The sequence below is a fragment of the Ambystoma mexicanum genome, chromosome 10 (genome assembly GCF_040938575.1).
Source record: "Ambystoma mexicanum isolate Mex_15411 chromosome 10, UKY_AmexF1_1, whole genome shotgun sequence".
NCBI lineage: Eukaryota > Metazoa > Chordata > Amphibia > Caudata > Ambystomatidae > Ambystoma > Ambystoma mexicanum.
Window position 1 is genome coordinate 19,120,463 of NC_090932.1, and position 13,266 is coordinate 19,133,728.

Here is a 13,266-nt window from a genome sequence, read left to right on the forward strand (position 1 = left end):
CTGGTTCCCAACATCTGGGCAACATGGGGGTGGGACTTCCGGTAGATGTACTTGGCTCCTCCTCTACACATTGCAAGAAGGTGGTGTCCTTTATTTGAAGCTAACAGGGGTGGGTGTTCCATCACCCCAGCCAGGTGACCGGGTATTTTCTTTAAAAGCCAGCCCATGATGTGGGATTCACCTGATCTATTGTAGTAAGGACTGGAGAAGCAGGTTGGGCGTGCAGCGATAAGAGTTCAACCTTTCCACACTTAATTCCATTAAATCTCACTGAAAGGTTTTCCTCTGTAGCCGTATAAACAATAGTTTCTGCTGGTTAATATTCGATGCTGCTCTAAGGTTGTTTTCTTCTCTCTCCGACAGCTCGTATGTGTTCCCATTAGTTGGAGGGTAGCCCTCTTCATCACTCTGCTCGTCCTCTTCATTGTTTCATACGGATTGGAGGTAAGTCTCCAGCAGATGTTGGGGTACATTTATTTATTGTTTATTTATTGTGCATTTATAAGGTGCTTATACATCAAGTAAATTGTGTTTCAAAGCACCCACAGGGCAACAGGGAGGGAACATGGGAATGAAAATCAAATAACAATGATAGATAGAGGTGGATTTACTAGGCCTTGGGAGCATTCAGAATGTGCAAGTGCAGAGAAAGAGAGGGAGAGAAGGGATGAGGGAGTGGAGGGTAACTGGTAAGTGTACCAAGAGCTGAATGCTAGGGGGCGAGCAGCTGTAAGTGCCTAGGTAAGTGGTCAGCTGCCAAAAAATAGGTAAGTGCAGGCATGTGGTGGCATAGGCCAGAGGGTGCCAAGGAAAGTGCTGAGAGCGGGCGGAGGCTGAAGGCGATTGGGGTGGGAGGCCAGGCCCCAAGAGGACACTTAAGGGCCCTGGTCACCAATCTCAGCAACAGTAGGGTTTAGCAGAAGAGGGAGGAGGAAGGGAAGGAGGAGGTGAAGAGGAAAGTCTAAAGGAGGTTCCAGAATTTGAGGGGATCCAGCTCAAGACAAAGAGGAAGGGGGAGGCTTTTTCATAGGAAGGAGCCTGCTGAGGAAAGAGATCGGCCACCAGCTCACTGTTTAGCAAAACGCTTGACACACAGAATTGGTGCCGGTGGAACGTAAAGATCTGGAGGAAGAGTATTTAGTGAGGGCAAGTTGTAGATAGCAGCGTGGTCCCCGGACCCAAACAGCCTTATATATGATGCAGAGGGATTTTAAATCTGATCCTCCCAGCAATTTTCGAGCCAGTGGGGGGCTTTTATTGCTGGAGAGATGCATTCTCTCGGCTTGAGGTCAAGGATATGATATGGCATTTGATATGATATGGCATTTATAACGCGCCTATACACAAGTGTTTCAAGGCGCGACGAGGCAAGGGAGGGGAGAACAAAGGGAAGACAAACAGCAATCCTACTAGGCATTCAGATCACGCAAGTGCATGGGAAGGGGAAGGGGGGGGAGTGCATGGGAGAGGGGGAGGGGAGAGTGCAGTACCCAGGATAATAGACTAATAACATAGTAAGTATGGCCAGCTGGGGGCAAGTGCAAGGGTAAGTGCAGACATCTGGTGTCAAGTGCTGGTAGAGGGACTGAAGGGATACAGCGACAGTCCAGAGTGCGGGGGTTGCCAGGAAGTCAGTGCAGTTGCGCGACTGGTGGTGGAGTGGACCTGGGCCTGAGATCAGTGGGTGGCCAGGTAACCAGTGCAGTTTCAGCGAGGGGTTCAGCAGGGGGGAGGAGGAGAAAAGGTAGAAGCAAAGAGAATGGCTTTGAGGTGCTTCCGGAACTGGAGATGGTTCTCCTCAAGTTTCAGTGATGCAAGGAGGCTGGTCCAGAGGGCGGCCCTACCCGAAGAGAGATCTACCGCCAACTCGTTGCTTGGAGAAACGACTGACCCAGGGGGAGTTGGAGGCGGAGGAACGAAGAGCTTGAGAAGCATAAGTCTTGCAGCCCTATTCAGGATTAGCTGGAGAGCTCATAAAGAAGAAGAGGTAGATTGAGAAAAAGGCTCTTGCAATAGTCTAGCCTAGAGAGAACCAGAGTTCTAGAGACATTGAGCTTGTGGGGAAAAGTGAGGAAAGGAAGAATTCCTTTGATGAGGTGGAGTTGAAAGTGGGGCGCCTTGGCAAGGTCCTGAATGTGAGGGAGAGGGGAAGGAAAGAGAGGAGAGTCGAAGATAACTCCAAGGTTTCAGTCTTCAGATGAAAGAGGAGTGGGTAACCCCATAGAAGATGGCCAGATTGAGGGGAAGAAAGAGGGAGCAGGAGTCCCAATAGGAAGGATCTCAGTCTTGCTGGCGTTGAGGCGGAGATCATTGGAAGTACACCAGGACTGGATGGCAGATAGGCAGTCAGGAATGATGGAGGAATACATCATTAAACTAGATGTTGCAGACTGTGGATTTGTAGAGTCAGAGCGGTGACCTCCCAGAATGATCAACTTCTGCAGAGGGTGTGGCTGTAGAAAGAGAGCAGAGAAATTGGCAAACCTCAAACAATGATGCTTAGTCTAAGTACAATTAAACTCTGTTGGTGTTCCACGTTACGTAATCTCACCAGTGCATGACATATTGTTTTCTTCTTTTATCTGTTTGAATACTTTGTTTGCTCTAAGCCTTCAGAGGTGTTGTTTAGTCATGCAAATGACAGAAATTCAGAAATAAGAGTTAATTTATTTATTATACTTAGTTCTCGGATATGTGAGCATGATCAGTGGTCTTGTTACAGTGGGGTAAAGGGTGATTACAGTGAGAGACTGCACAGTTGGGCAAGGGTGTAGAGGAGTCATGACAGGATTATGCACTATAAAATATAATACTGTTTGTTTGTTTATTATTTATATTGCGCGCCAGGCCCTGAGGTATCAGGGCGCAGAAGGTACAAGATGTCTTACAGCTTAGGTTACACATGGTATATTTACAAATCAAGGATACAGAATATGGAAAATTAATGTACACAACTTATATACAGGTCAATAACTCATATACAGATCAGGGCAGCAAAGGGAGACGACAGCAAATAACCATAATGTACATACTATACAAGAGCTAGAAGATGCAGGAGGAGCAGTTGAACAGGTAGCTTGATCCCCGACATTCAGGAATCTATTGGCAGTATGGGGCGGTATGTAACATGGCATTAGTGATCATTGGGCCTCATTGCGAGTCCGGCGGTAGCCGTGCCGGAAAAACCGGTAGGCTGCTGCCAGACCCGAAATACCATTCTGCTTCTGTGATTGCCAGAATCACCGGGGCATTACAACCCCGGTGACCCGGTAATGCTGGAGGCGGAATTCCATAAGTCCCCATGCCCATGGAGTCCAACAGGACTCCATGGGGATGGGGACAATGGAAATACCGGTTCCGTCTATGACGGAGCCGGTGTTTCCATTTCCGCCTACAGGCGGGAGGCATAACTCCCGCCAGGTCAGACCTGGCGGGAGTGACACCTCCTGCCTGCAGAAATCGCAATAATTCGGTCCGGAAGCAACGGTGGCGGCAGATTTACCGCCACCGTTGTTTCCGGACTGGCCGACTCGTAATGAGGCCCATTATCTTTTAGCCAGTTGGTGAAATTCTGTCTGAAGTTCATGTAAGATTGCTCAGCTTGTAAAGAGGGAGGCATGGAGTTCCTAAACTGAGCTGCTTTAACAGGGAAGCTACTGCCCCTGACCTTGGATAGCTTGAATCTTGGGACAGAAAGACAGTTGGCATTGGCAGTTCTAGTAGGCCTAAGCGAAGATTTTCTAAAGAATCTCTGAATGTAGGTAAGAAGGTGCTGCATTATTCAGGCATTTGTGACTGATGGAAGCAGTTTTGAGACAGATTTTATCGTAGGTAGATAACCAGTTATATTGTCTCCTGGTCTCAGATATGCTCTCTTCTTGCTATGCCGAGAGCGGCTTTAAGGGCATTATTTTGGAGTGTTTGTATTCTACTGGTTATGTACTTATTATCCCTGATGTAGAGGGAGTTACAGTAGTCCAATTTGGACAGGATAAGAGCTCTATTGAGTATAATGCAGCTGTTCTTGGATAAAAATCATTTGTCGCCTCTAATAAAATTACATGTATATGATATAGCGGATGCCATGGAATTTAATTGTTTGGTAAATGTGAGAGTGGAGTCTGTGGCAAATTTAATAGAGTTACCAACTATGATGAAGGAAGTATAATCCTGGCCTAATTCTTTGAGGTTGGTAGTGGTGCCCAGGATGATGAGTTCCGTTTTGTCATCATTCAGGCATAGACCGTGTTTTGCCATCCATGCCCGGATAATGAGGTAGACTCTTTTCACCAATGCCAAATCCTTGTCATAATTTCCACAAAGTGGTAGGAGAACCTGTGTATCATCTGCATGATTAGTGTAGGTGATACAAAGATGGTCCAGATCATCAAAAACGGGCTTGGTGAATATATTGTACAAAGTCGTGAGACACAAGATCCCTGGGGCACTCTACAAGTGATAGGGATAGGATCTGTAGCTGTTTAAGGTGAGAAAACTCGCATAGTTCTGTTGTTTAAGAATGATTCTATCCAGAATATGGCCTCCTTGGAGAAGTGCATGGCTGTGTCCAAGTGGTTGCATAGGACCTTGTGGCCCACAAGGTCAAATGCAGCCGAGAGATCAAGAAGTAAGAGTAATGCTGATTTTCCCTTGTGCCTAAACTCGTCGATTTATGCCTTGAGGTCAATTAGTGCTGTTTCCGTACCATGTTGTGGTCGGAAGCCTGATTGGCGAGCTCCTAAAAGGTGGTTAAGTTCTAGGTATTTCTGAATTTGAAGGTAGGCAACCTTGTCTATTATTTTAAGGAGAAATGGCACCATGGTGATGGGCCGGTAGTTGGTTGGTATGGCTGGGTCTAACGTCTGTTTTTTAAGTAGTGGGAGTACCCATGACTCTTTAAGGTTGCTAGAAATGGTACCTGTTGTGAAAGAGGCATTGACGAGCTTTGAAATGAAGGGTGCTAAGTCCGTTGCCGCATCCTTAATGATTTGGGCTGTGCATTGGTCGCCCTGGCAATTCGAGGGTTTGAGTGAGAGTATGACATTTTCAGCCTCAAGAACAGAAATTTTGAAGAAATTAAAGTGAGTTGAAGGGTTAAGAAGGGGCGCTGGGGTGTTGTTTGCTGATGTTGGGGTGCTTAATGCTGCTTTTTTTTGTTGCAATTTTATCCTGAAGGGTGGACACTTTATTGGCTAGAGCATGCTGAATATTCGAGCACCAAGTTTTGTCTTTAGTACAAGTATCTGGCACTGGGATAGGTGTTTCTAGTTCTTTCATAATTACAAAAAGTTCCTTCATACTGGAATTGGCTTGTGAGATTCTGTTATAAGATTCTCGTTTAGCCCGAAGTATTTTTTTCTTATATTGTGATGATATATTGCTGAGGTTAGAGCTATTTTCCTCAGACGGAAGTAGTCTCCAGGAGGCCTTGCATCTTCTTTTTTCAGTTCGTAAGGTTTTCGGTGTGGGGTGAACCAAGAATTGAGATGAGCTTTAGGTTTGCTTTGTCTAATTTTAAAGGGGGCAATGGAATCAAGAGATGCTGTCATAATTTGATTATACTCGTCAACTATTGTGTTAGGATCCAAGTTGTCTGGTAGAGAGTTCGGGGTAGGAAGGATGAGAGGAAGTAGTAAGCGGTAATATTCTTTTTATTCCTTGTTAGGGAACGGGGAGCAGAAGGAGTGCGTTTAGATATGGGTTTCTTAGTGGCTAGCGTAAATGACAAAAGGTCTGTCCAAACTTGTGGGGTTATGGACATAATATCGGCATTACAGTTATGATCCGCCACCCAGTCGAGTGTTCTACCTTTGTTGTGAGTAGGTGTGTTGACTCTCTGGGTAAAACCAAATTCTGTTAAGATATTGGCAACAATAGTTGCTTGTTTATTTATCTTTTGGGTTATTGAAGCCCAAGTTCAGGTCCCCTAGCAATAGTACTTGTGGAGTACTTTTTAAATTGTCTGAGAGAATGGTAGATGTATCCTCTTCAAAGGACCCGGTGGGGTATGGAGGTCAGTATATGAGGTGAATCGTGAGTGTCTGGGAGTTGGCGATAGGCAGTTTGGCTGTGAGGGTGTTGCAAGATTGTATATCTGGGGAAGGGATACGTCTCAAGGATAATTTGGATTTGGCTATGAGGGCAATGCCACCCCCTCGTGCCTCGCATTTGTCAGTTCTCAGGAAAGTGTAGCCATCTGGAACTGCTAACATGAGGGCCGGGCCTGCTGCAGCGTGCCTCCAGGATTCAGTAATGGCGATAACGTCATAGTTATCTGCCAGAATCAAGTCAGATATCTCAGAGGCATGTGCAACCAGAGATTTGGCATTTATTAGTGCTCCTTTGAGATTTGGGGAAAGTTTGACTGATGGTGTTGGGCAAGGAGTCGCGCCAGTGGGCTGGGCGGCACAGAGGGTCTTTGTTGAGATGTTTTGTCAGGTTGGTTATGTGTACTGAGGACAAGTGAAGGTTTAAGGGCAGGTTTCTCCCTAGTGGTGGTTTGTCTCAGTGGTGGGCTTTTTCTCGCAAGGTCTCCATAGGTCAAGGATCTCGGCAGAGGTTCAAATAGCTTGGCTAATCTAGATCAGATCCTTATATTCCTGGAGGCTGTGTTGCACGGTCTGTTGGGATAGGATGGTTTCTCATAAGGATTCATATTGCTCATTAGTTGTCCATCAGCTGGAGAGATAGGGTGGGATAAGGTGGACATGGTGTCCAGGGGTGTAGCCATGTTGGTTGAGGGCAAATAATCTCGGAATTGAATTGTAGGGGGGTCTAGTCAGGTTCTCTAATGAGCCTCGGACTAATAAAGTGCCTAAAGCCATAAGGTTTAAATCATTTGCAAACATAGTGGTTCAGGTCCTTGTGGCACGCTATAGTATAAAGGCTGTGAGGTCACAATAGGCTAGACAATATATGACAGCAAGAAGTGATCAATAGTATGGATTACAGGTCCTAGGCATGTACGTTGTTACAGTGACTAAGGTATTGGTGGATTTCACGTTTGAAATGCTATAGCAGAGCTCATATATTATTGTGGTATAGCTAGGTAGGGTCTATGAAGATTATGATTGTCCAAAGCTAATTGCAGTACTGAGGTTAACGTGTAGTGCAACCGCCTTCTAGTGCCACATGACCAGTAAAGCAACAATTTAAACGACTTTGCAGTGTATTCGGTCCATTAGCACATGTAAACAGGCGAAATTCAGATTGCGATACTTACAGTAAACAGCACGGTGCTAGTAACGTGCGAGGATACGGACAGAAATACGGACACAATAGGTAGTAAAGATGCAGGAAGTGATGATACGCCTTACAATGTCCTTTTCTATGAAATCACTTCTGTTGGTGCAATCCATATAATAATTAGGAAGTTTGTATGTATTTTGCCTCACAGGGCTTCCTTAGACAGAGCTCTAATAGGTGAGTTTCCTGCATCTGGGATGATACTGCAGTTTTTTTTTGTTGTGTGTTAAAATGCCATCTTCCACTAATGTTACAAAAAAAGTAGATTGGGGGGGCATTTGGGGGCGCCAATGAGACCATGTGGAATTCCACACACTGCATTTCTTTGCTCCCCCCACACTCTTACAATGCTTATACTCCCCTACTTAGTTTGGTAAGTGAAGCAGTTTTTGGTGGCCTGTAGCCTGAACCATGACACCCACTTACCAAGTTGCATCAAACTGTCCTGAAAAAAGTGTCTGCAAAACCCGAAATACTTTTTACCAGTTTGGTGCAGATTATTTTTGGTGGCAGGGGAAAATGTTATACAGGGCTCCTACAAGTGTGCTTTTAACAAAATCCCATACTGTTCCTTCTGCACATTTAGAGGAGAAACTGCTTAACAAAAGCTCACCATGTTTGGAAGGCATATAGCACTCAAATTAATTTCACAGCATTTGCAGAGTACGACAGTTTGGGGTCACAGGTTTTTTCAGGTCGGCTCTTTCCACTCTACTTGGGGAGGACGTATCTTCCGCCAACTTCATTTTGAAATTAGGGTGGTGGTGCTTTAGTAGCATCTGAAAAGTGGCAAGACGAATTTTAGAGGCGTTGCAGAGCTGTAGATTGCCACAGAGAATGCACCATTTGTTATTGTTAGTGTGTCTTCATACCTGGGGCCTTAATGTGTACTGTGATCTCTGCTCATATTGTCCAAATGTAACACATACCCTCACTAGGGCCAGCCCGCAGCCCAGCCCCCCCAACAAACATACACAAACACAATTAAAAATAAAATGAAAAAAATAAAAGTACCTCTGCTCTGCTTTGAAATGCCGCCCGGGCAATGGCTCATGTTACACCGACCTAACTTCTGCGTACTCACACAACTCCAGACAGAAACCAGCAAGCTGGATGAGCTTCCTAGTTCCTGTCTGTGTGTCGCACGAACAGGAAGCCGGAAAGCGATGCTCTGTGCTGCTGGCCCCCGGAAGTGCTGCTGCTAGCGTGACAGCACAGGCACCAGGCCCTGCAACACCCAGTGGAGCACCCTCACTGCTGACTTTGCGTCAGGCCAGCCAGGGTGAGGGACTGAGCCATGCAGGGCATCCCAGCCCTATATGTGTTGCTACGCAGCTGCCAGGCATTTCAGCATTATGTAATGAGACAGTGAAAGCCTTGCTGGGCACCCCAGCTGGGCTTGCGCTGTCCAATTACATAATTGATGTTTGCATCCCCCTGTCCTCCCTACAAAAGATGGGGGGGACAAAAGGGCGTGCCACAGAAGTCGGGGGGACAAAACCCCCTGTCCTCCCCTATAATTACGCCCATGGCAGGAACTGGGATAGCTACCCTGTGAGGTTGGGGCTTAATCGAAGTGCAGGCAGAGGCAAGGTACAGATAAGTGAGCAGACAGCAGGGTCGGCACGGAATAGATTACTTTCGTTTTGCAAGGAGACATTCATGTGGCGAAAGACCTAGTGCTAGGCTGAAGACGTAATAGGCAGAGGACAGTCTTTGGTATCATCGACGGTAAAGCTAGTCTGGTAGGCGATGTATGATATATATATGTCGTTGATGGACTGCAATAACGGCATATTGCCAGTTAGTTAGGGCTGGTAATAGGCACTAACCTCCACGTACGATTAGCAAGATAGATACTAAGGGTGCTTCGATCGTTGCCTGTACACCAGACCGCCATGGCGGGAGGTATTTGCATGCATGGTCCCCTATTGAGAAAATACTGGGCTCCTGGAAACATGGTGCAGGCTGTACGATGGGGGACAGCCATCGGGAAATATCAGCAAATATTGTGTTGTGCATGTTTTAATTGAGAGGTCCTCACAATAACAGTATGTGGCAGTTCTTGTTGGCATCTGGTAATTTCCTCTGCATATGAAGGCTCCCCCAGCAGCTAAATGTTGCTGGCTGGGGGGGCATCTTGCTTGCGACTTAGAGCAGTAAGGCCATGATTAAGTTTGGTAATTCCTATGACCTCATCTACCAAACCTCGTCCCCTTACTCATTCATGAGCTCCATCCTCCTCATCAGATAACCTGGGCATAAGGGCACTGTCTCCCATCCGTGACAGTGCCCTTATGCCCCAGCCTTTCCGATGGTGCCGATAATGGACACCTACAATCACATTCCTAATTTCCTGTGATAACCCAGGCCCCAAAGAACTGGGGAAGGCACCCTGGAGGGCGCGGAGGGTTTGTAAGCAAGGTGGCGAGTTATGGTAGCTAAGGTAATGAGAATCACCTAACATAACTATGGCTTTACCCCCAGGCCCCCACCCTCATCTGTTTCCTCACATATGAAGATATGACAAAGACCTTCCGTCGACAGGTACTTAGAGGAAGACAATACCTCCCAACCATAATCTGCAACGGTGACACGTTATTGTGTGAAGTTCTCCTTACACAGTGACAGACTCAAGAACCAAGATGCTTGCTTTAGTTTGTTTCGCTAGGATGGGCACTCTACCTACACAGTATTTATGTGTGAACGGTGAAAAACACAACAGAAGAGGAGTTCAGAAAAAAAGAAAGGGCCAGAACTTCAAGAGAAGTGATCTCTAATTCTTACGAAAGATAAACAGATTTTCCATAGCAGGAATGTCTTCAGGGAGGGGGTTCCACAATTTAACTGCTAGGATAGCACTCGATCTGTCAAATGCCATGGTTTATTTAAAGCGATGGACATACATATGCTTGCCGCTAATATTGAGTAGTGACAGTGGACACGCTCCATCGAAACCGATGCTTGAAGTATAATGGCACTGAGCTAAAAAGGGTTCTATGGACCCGGGTTTAAAGGGGGTTCTGCTTGTCGCCGGTAGTCAGGGAACCCTACGAAGAACACACCAGATGTTCATATATTTTGGTGTATTAGTGATGATACAGGCTGCAGTGATAATCAGAACTTCCATTTGATAAATGGAGGATTGCGGAACACCTTCATATAATGAGTTGTAATAGTCTAATCTCAAGCCCACACTGGCACAGTGTTTTTCCGAGAGGAATGATCGGATTTGTCACAATATCTTATGATAGTAGCCAGTATTCTTCAGCACTGCATTCAGTTAAGGGGACATGTAAAGGGAAGAGTTGAAAAACATGCCCATTATTATCCCCAGCACCTGTAACTGGACCTTGCAGTGGGTCAAGAACATGGGCAGGGAGGCCCAAGTCTCCGCCATACAAATTTCACTCATGGACTCATGGTCTCTGCCCAAGTGGCCATCATAGCTGTAGCGGATCTACCCTGACCAATAGGAGAAGAGATCTGCCTGCCCGTTTGTAGGCTTTAGCAATCCCCAAATATCACTAAAAGCTTTTCACATGTCAACATTTCTGTTGTCCAATCTAATAAGAAATGCTCTCCTAACATCTAGCAGGGAAAGTGTATTTCCTGCTCCATCTGTTCTGAAGAAGCCAAGACTGGTAGGGACGCATTTGATCCAGGTGGAACGAAAAATGTATCTTCAGTTAAAAACCTAGCCCTGGTTAAGGATAAGAGCATCCCGAAGAATACCTAAATAAGGAGCCGTACACAAATTGCACCCAGAGCTCCCAAACTATAAATGGAAACTATAGTGACCAGAAACACTGTCTAATAAATTAGACAATCCAGTTCCTGAGTCTGGTGAAGTTCAAAAAGGGCTGGGACAGTGTCTCCAACACCAGGAGACGATCCCTTTGGGGAGCATTCTTACGTATATATGGATTCAGAGGGGTGAAGTCCTAACATGTTTTATCGCTGCTTTTTGGTCATTTAACCTTGATATCACCAACTCTGTCTGGAACCCTTATATTAAGCAATTGGGAGCTACAACAGCAGCTCAAGACAGAGGATGCAATCCTCGGGCCCCACACCATGACTGGAAAGAACTCCAGTGATGCATGTGTGCCCGACTGGTGGAGGGTCAAAAACCAAGAAAAGTTAGTACTGCTACTGGCCAGGTATATTCCCACTTGTTGTCAATGAATGAAACAACTATATCCTAGTAATGGGAATCCTGGTATTGTTGGTACTGATAGGAAAAACCTCTAAGTTTATGCCCCGTGAGAATGTCCAGAAAAGAGAAAGGGATTAAACAAGAAGAATCACATACAACCATGATTGTGAATAAACGTGGTTTGTATTAACGTTAAAAACATTCAGACATGAACAAGAAAACATTTATAAACAATTTGCATGTGAAAGTCTGAACATAAATGAATAAAGAGATCAAAAATCACAATTTTGCTTCAGTACATAAATCAGTTCGAAGTCCTTGATCATGTAACATGGCAGAAATCACTGGTGAAATCATAGGGACTATGCTACAGTGCAAGGGTGGGTGTAGGATACTACCCATCCCCCGTATTCAATAAAGCATCTCATCTTTCAGATGCCTGAAGCATCTCATACTACAGGTGCCAACGTGACAGGGGGACCGTAGTGAAGTTTCTTAGTATCAAATGTAGGCCTGGCAGTAAGTAGTCCATAGACCCCAAAAAGTACTTGTTGGTGCAAATGTCCCCCTTGCATAAGGAACACGTTTCGGCGGAGGAAGTATCCGGCTCCAAATGCATCAGCCGGATCAGTAATACATTACATAAACCGCCTTCATCAGGGCAAATGGGTGGCCCCTGTAGTAAAAAATCAAACACAAGAAAAGAGTATTAAATAGGAGATTCTTGTGTATCAACACCTAAGTTCTTTCTGGACAAAACTAGGTTTAAGTAGTACCCACAACTATGTTGTGTAAAAAGAACTGTGTGTGTTGTTCTGTTTGAAACATGAAATAAAAATAAGGGCACAGAATTGCAGTAACAAGGAAACAAACACATGGTATTAGAGTTTAATGTGGTGGTGGGAAAAATATGCCTGACTCACCACTAAAACCTTGTCATGAATCTTGCTTGTGAGGCAGGCTCCCTGGACAGGTCGAACCGGGCAATCAGCACTGCTGTGTCACTAAATGTGAGAGGGTTTGGCTGGAACCAGTCTCTGAACTCGAATAGCCAAATGGACGGCTTGCTCTACAATGGAGGCAAACAAGAGGGAGTCAGAGCTGGGCAGGCTCGCACTATATGTGTTAGAAGTCCCAGGTGGATACAGTTTGAACTGGAAGGGAACCCCGGGCTATGTTGGGGCCCCCGCTCCTTTGCGTACATGAACAGTGTACCATGTGAACCAGCCTGCTCATGTTTAGGGACAAGGAGAGAATTCCAAAGATGGTGGTTCCCAAATGTACCTGGGCGGAAAGGGTGAATAACTCCTGGGTGCCGGATGCCGGTCGTGGGGTGCACCGGAATGGAACCAAGCCGTGAGTATGGCCGGAGCAGAGCTCCAGGGGCTGAGCGAAGAACTCCCGTACATCCTAATGTAAAAAGCAGAAGGATTTTATTTTATTGTGACAAGGTTTTCCCCGGTTACATCAGCTCGAAAGTGAGCAGATGCATAATGCTGGGCTAGAGGATCGAAAGCCCGCGTTACCTGGGATATACTTCAAGAAGCACTGCCATCGTGGTGCTGTCAGAGCGGGTGAGTGTGTTCATGATGCGCACGTCCGCTGTGCTGCAACAAATGTCTGGTGGTCAGCGTCGGCTGCAACCAAGACATATATTATTCTGGAAGGTTTGTGTGCTAGATGGCCATTGAGAGCGCACTACGTGGCAGAGCCTGATTGGTTGCAGACGCGAGAATGCGGAACCAAGTTTATGAGGTGTGTCGCATCAATGGGGGCGGAGTCCCCCATTCGTGCAGGCCGTGCAAGTCCTGTGGGAAAGCTGAATCAGAGACGGTAAGGTGAACTCGGACTGCTGGAAATGT

The 13,266-nt window shown here is 46.0% G+C and overlaps 1 protein-coding gene across 2 annotated transcripts in view; it reads left to right on the top strand.

Moving 5' to 3' along the window:
• Positions 1 to 13,266, top strand: part of LOC138491106 (probable cation-transporting ATPase 13A4) — a 1,999,067-nt gene that overhangs the window by 1,908,729 nt on the left and 77,072 nt on the right. For both annotated transcript variants that reach the window (XM_069617426.1, XM_069617427.1), the window contains exon 29: positions 364 to 444. In XM_069617426.1, coding sequence (XP_069473527.1) covers positions 364 to 444 — 81 coding nt within the window. The remainder of the gene's footprint in view (positions 1 to 363; positions 445 to 13,266) is intronic.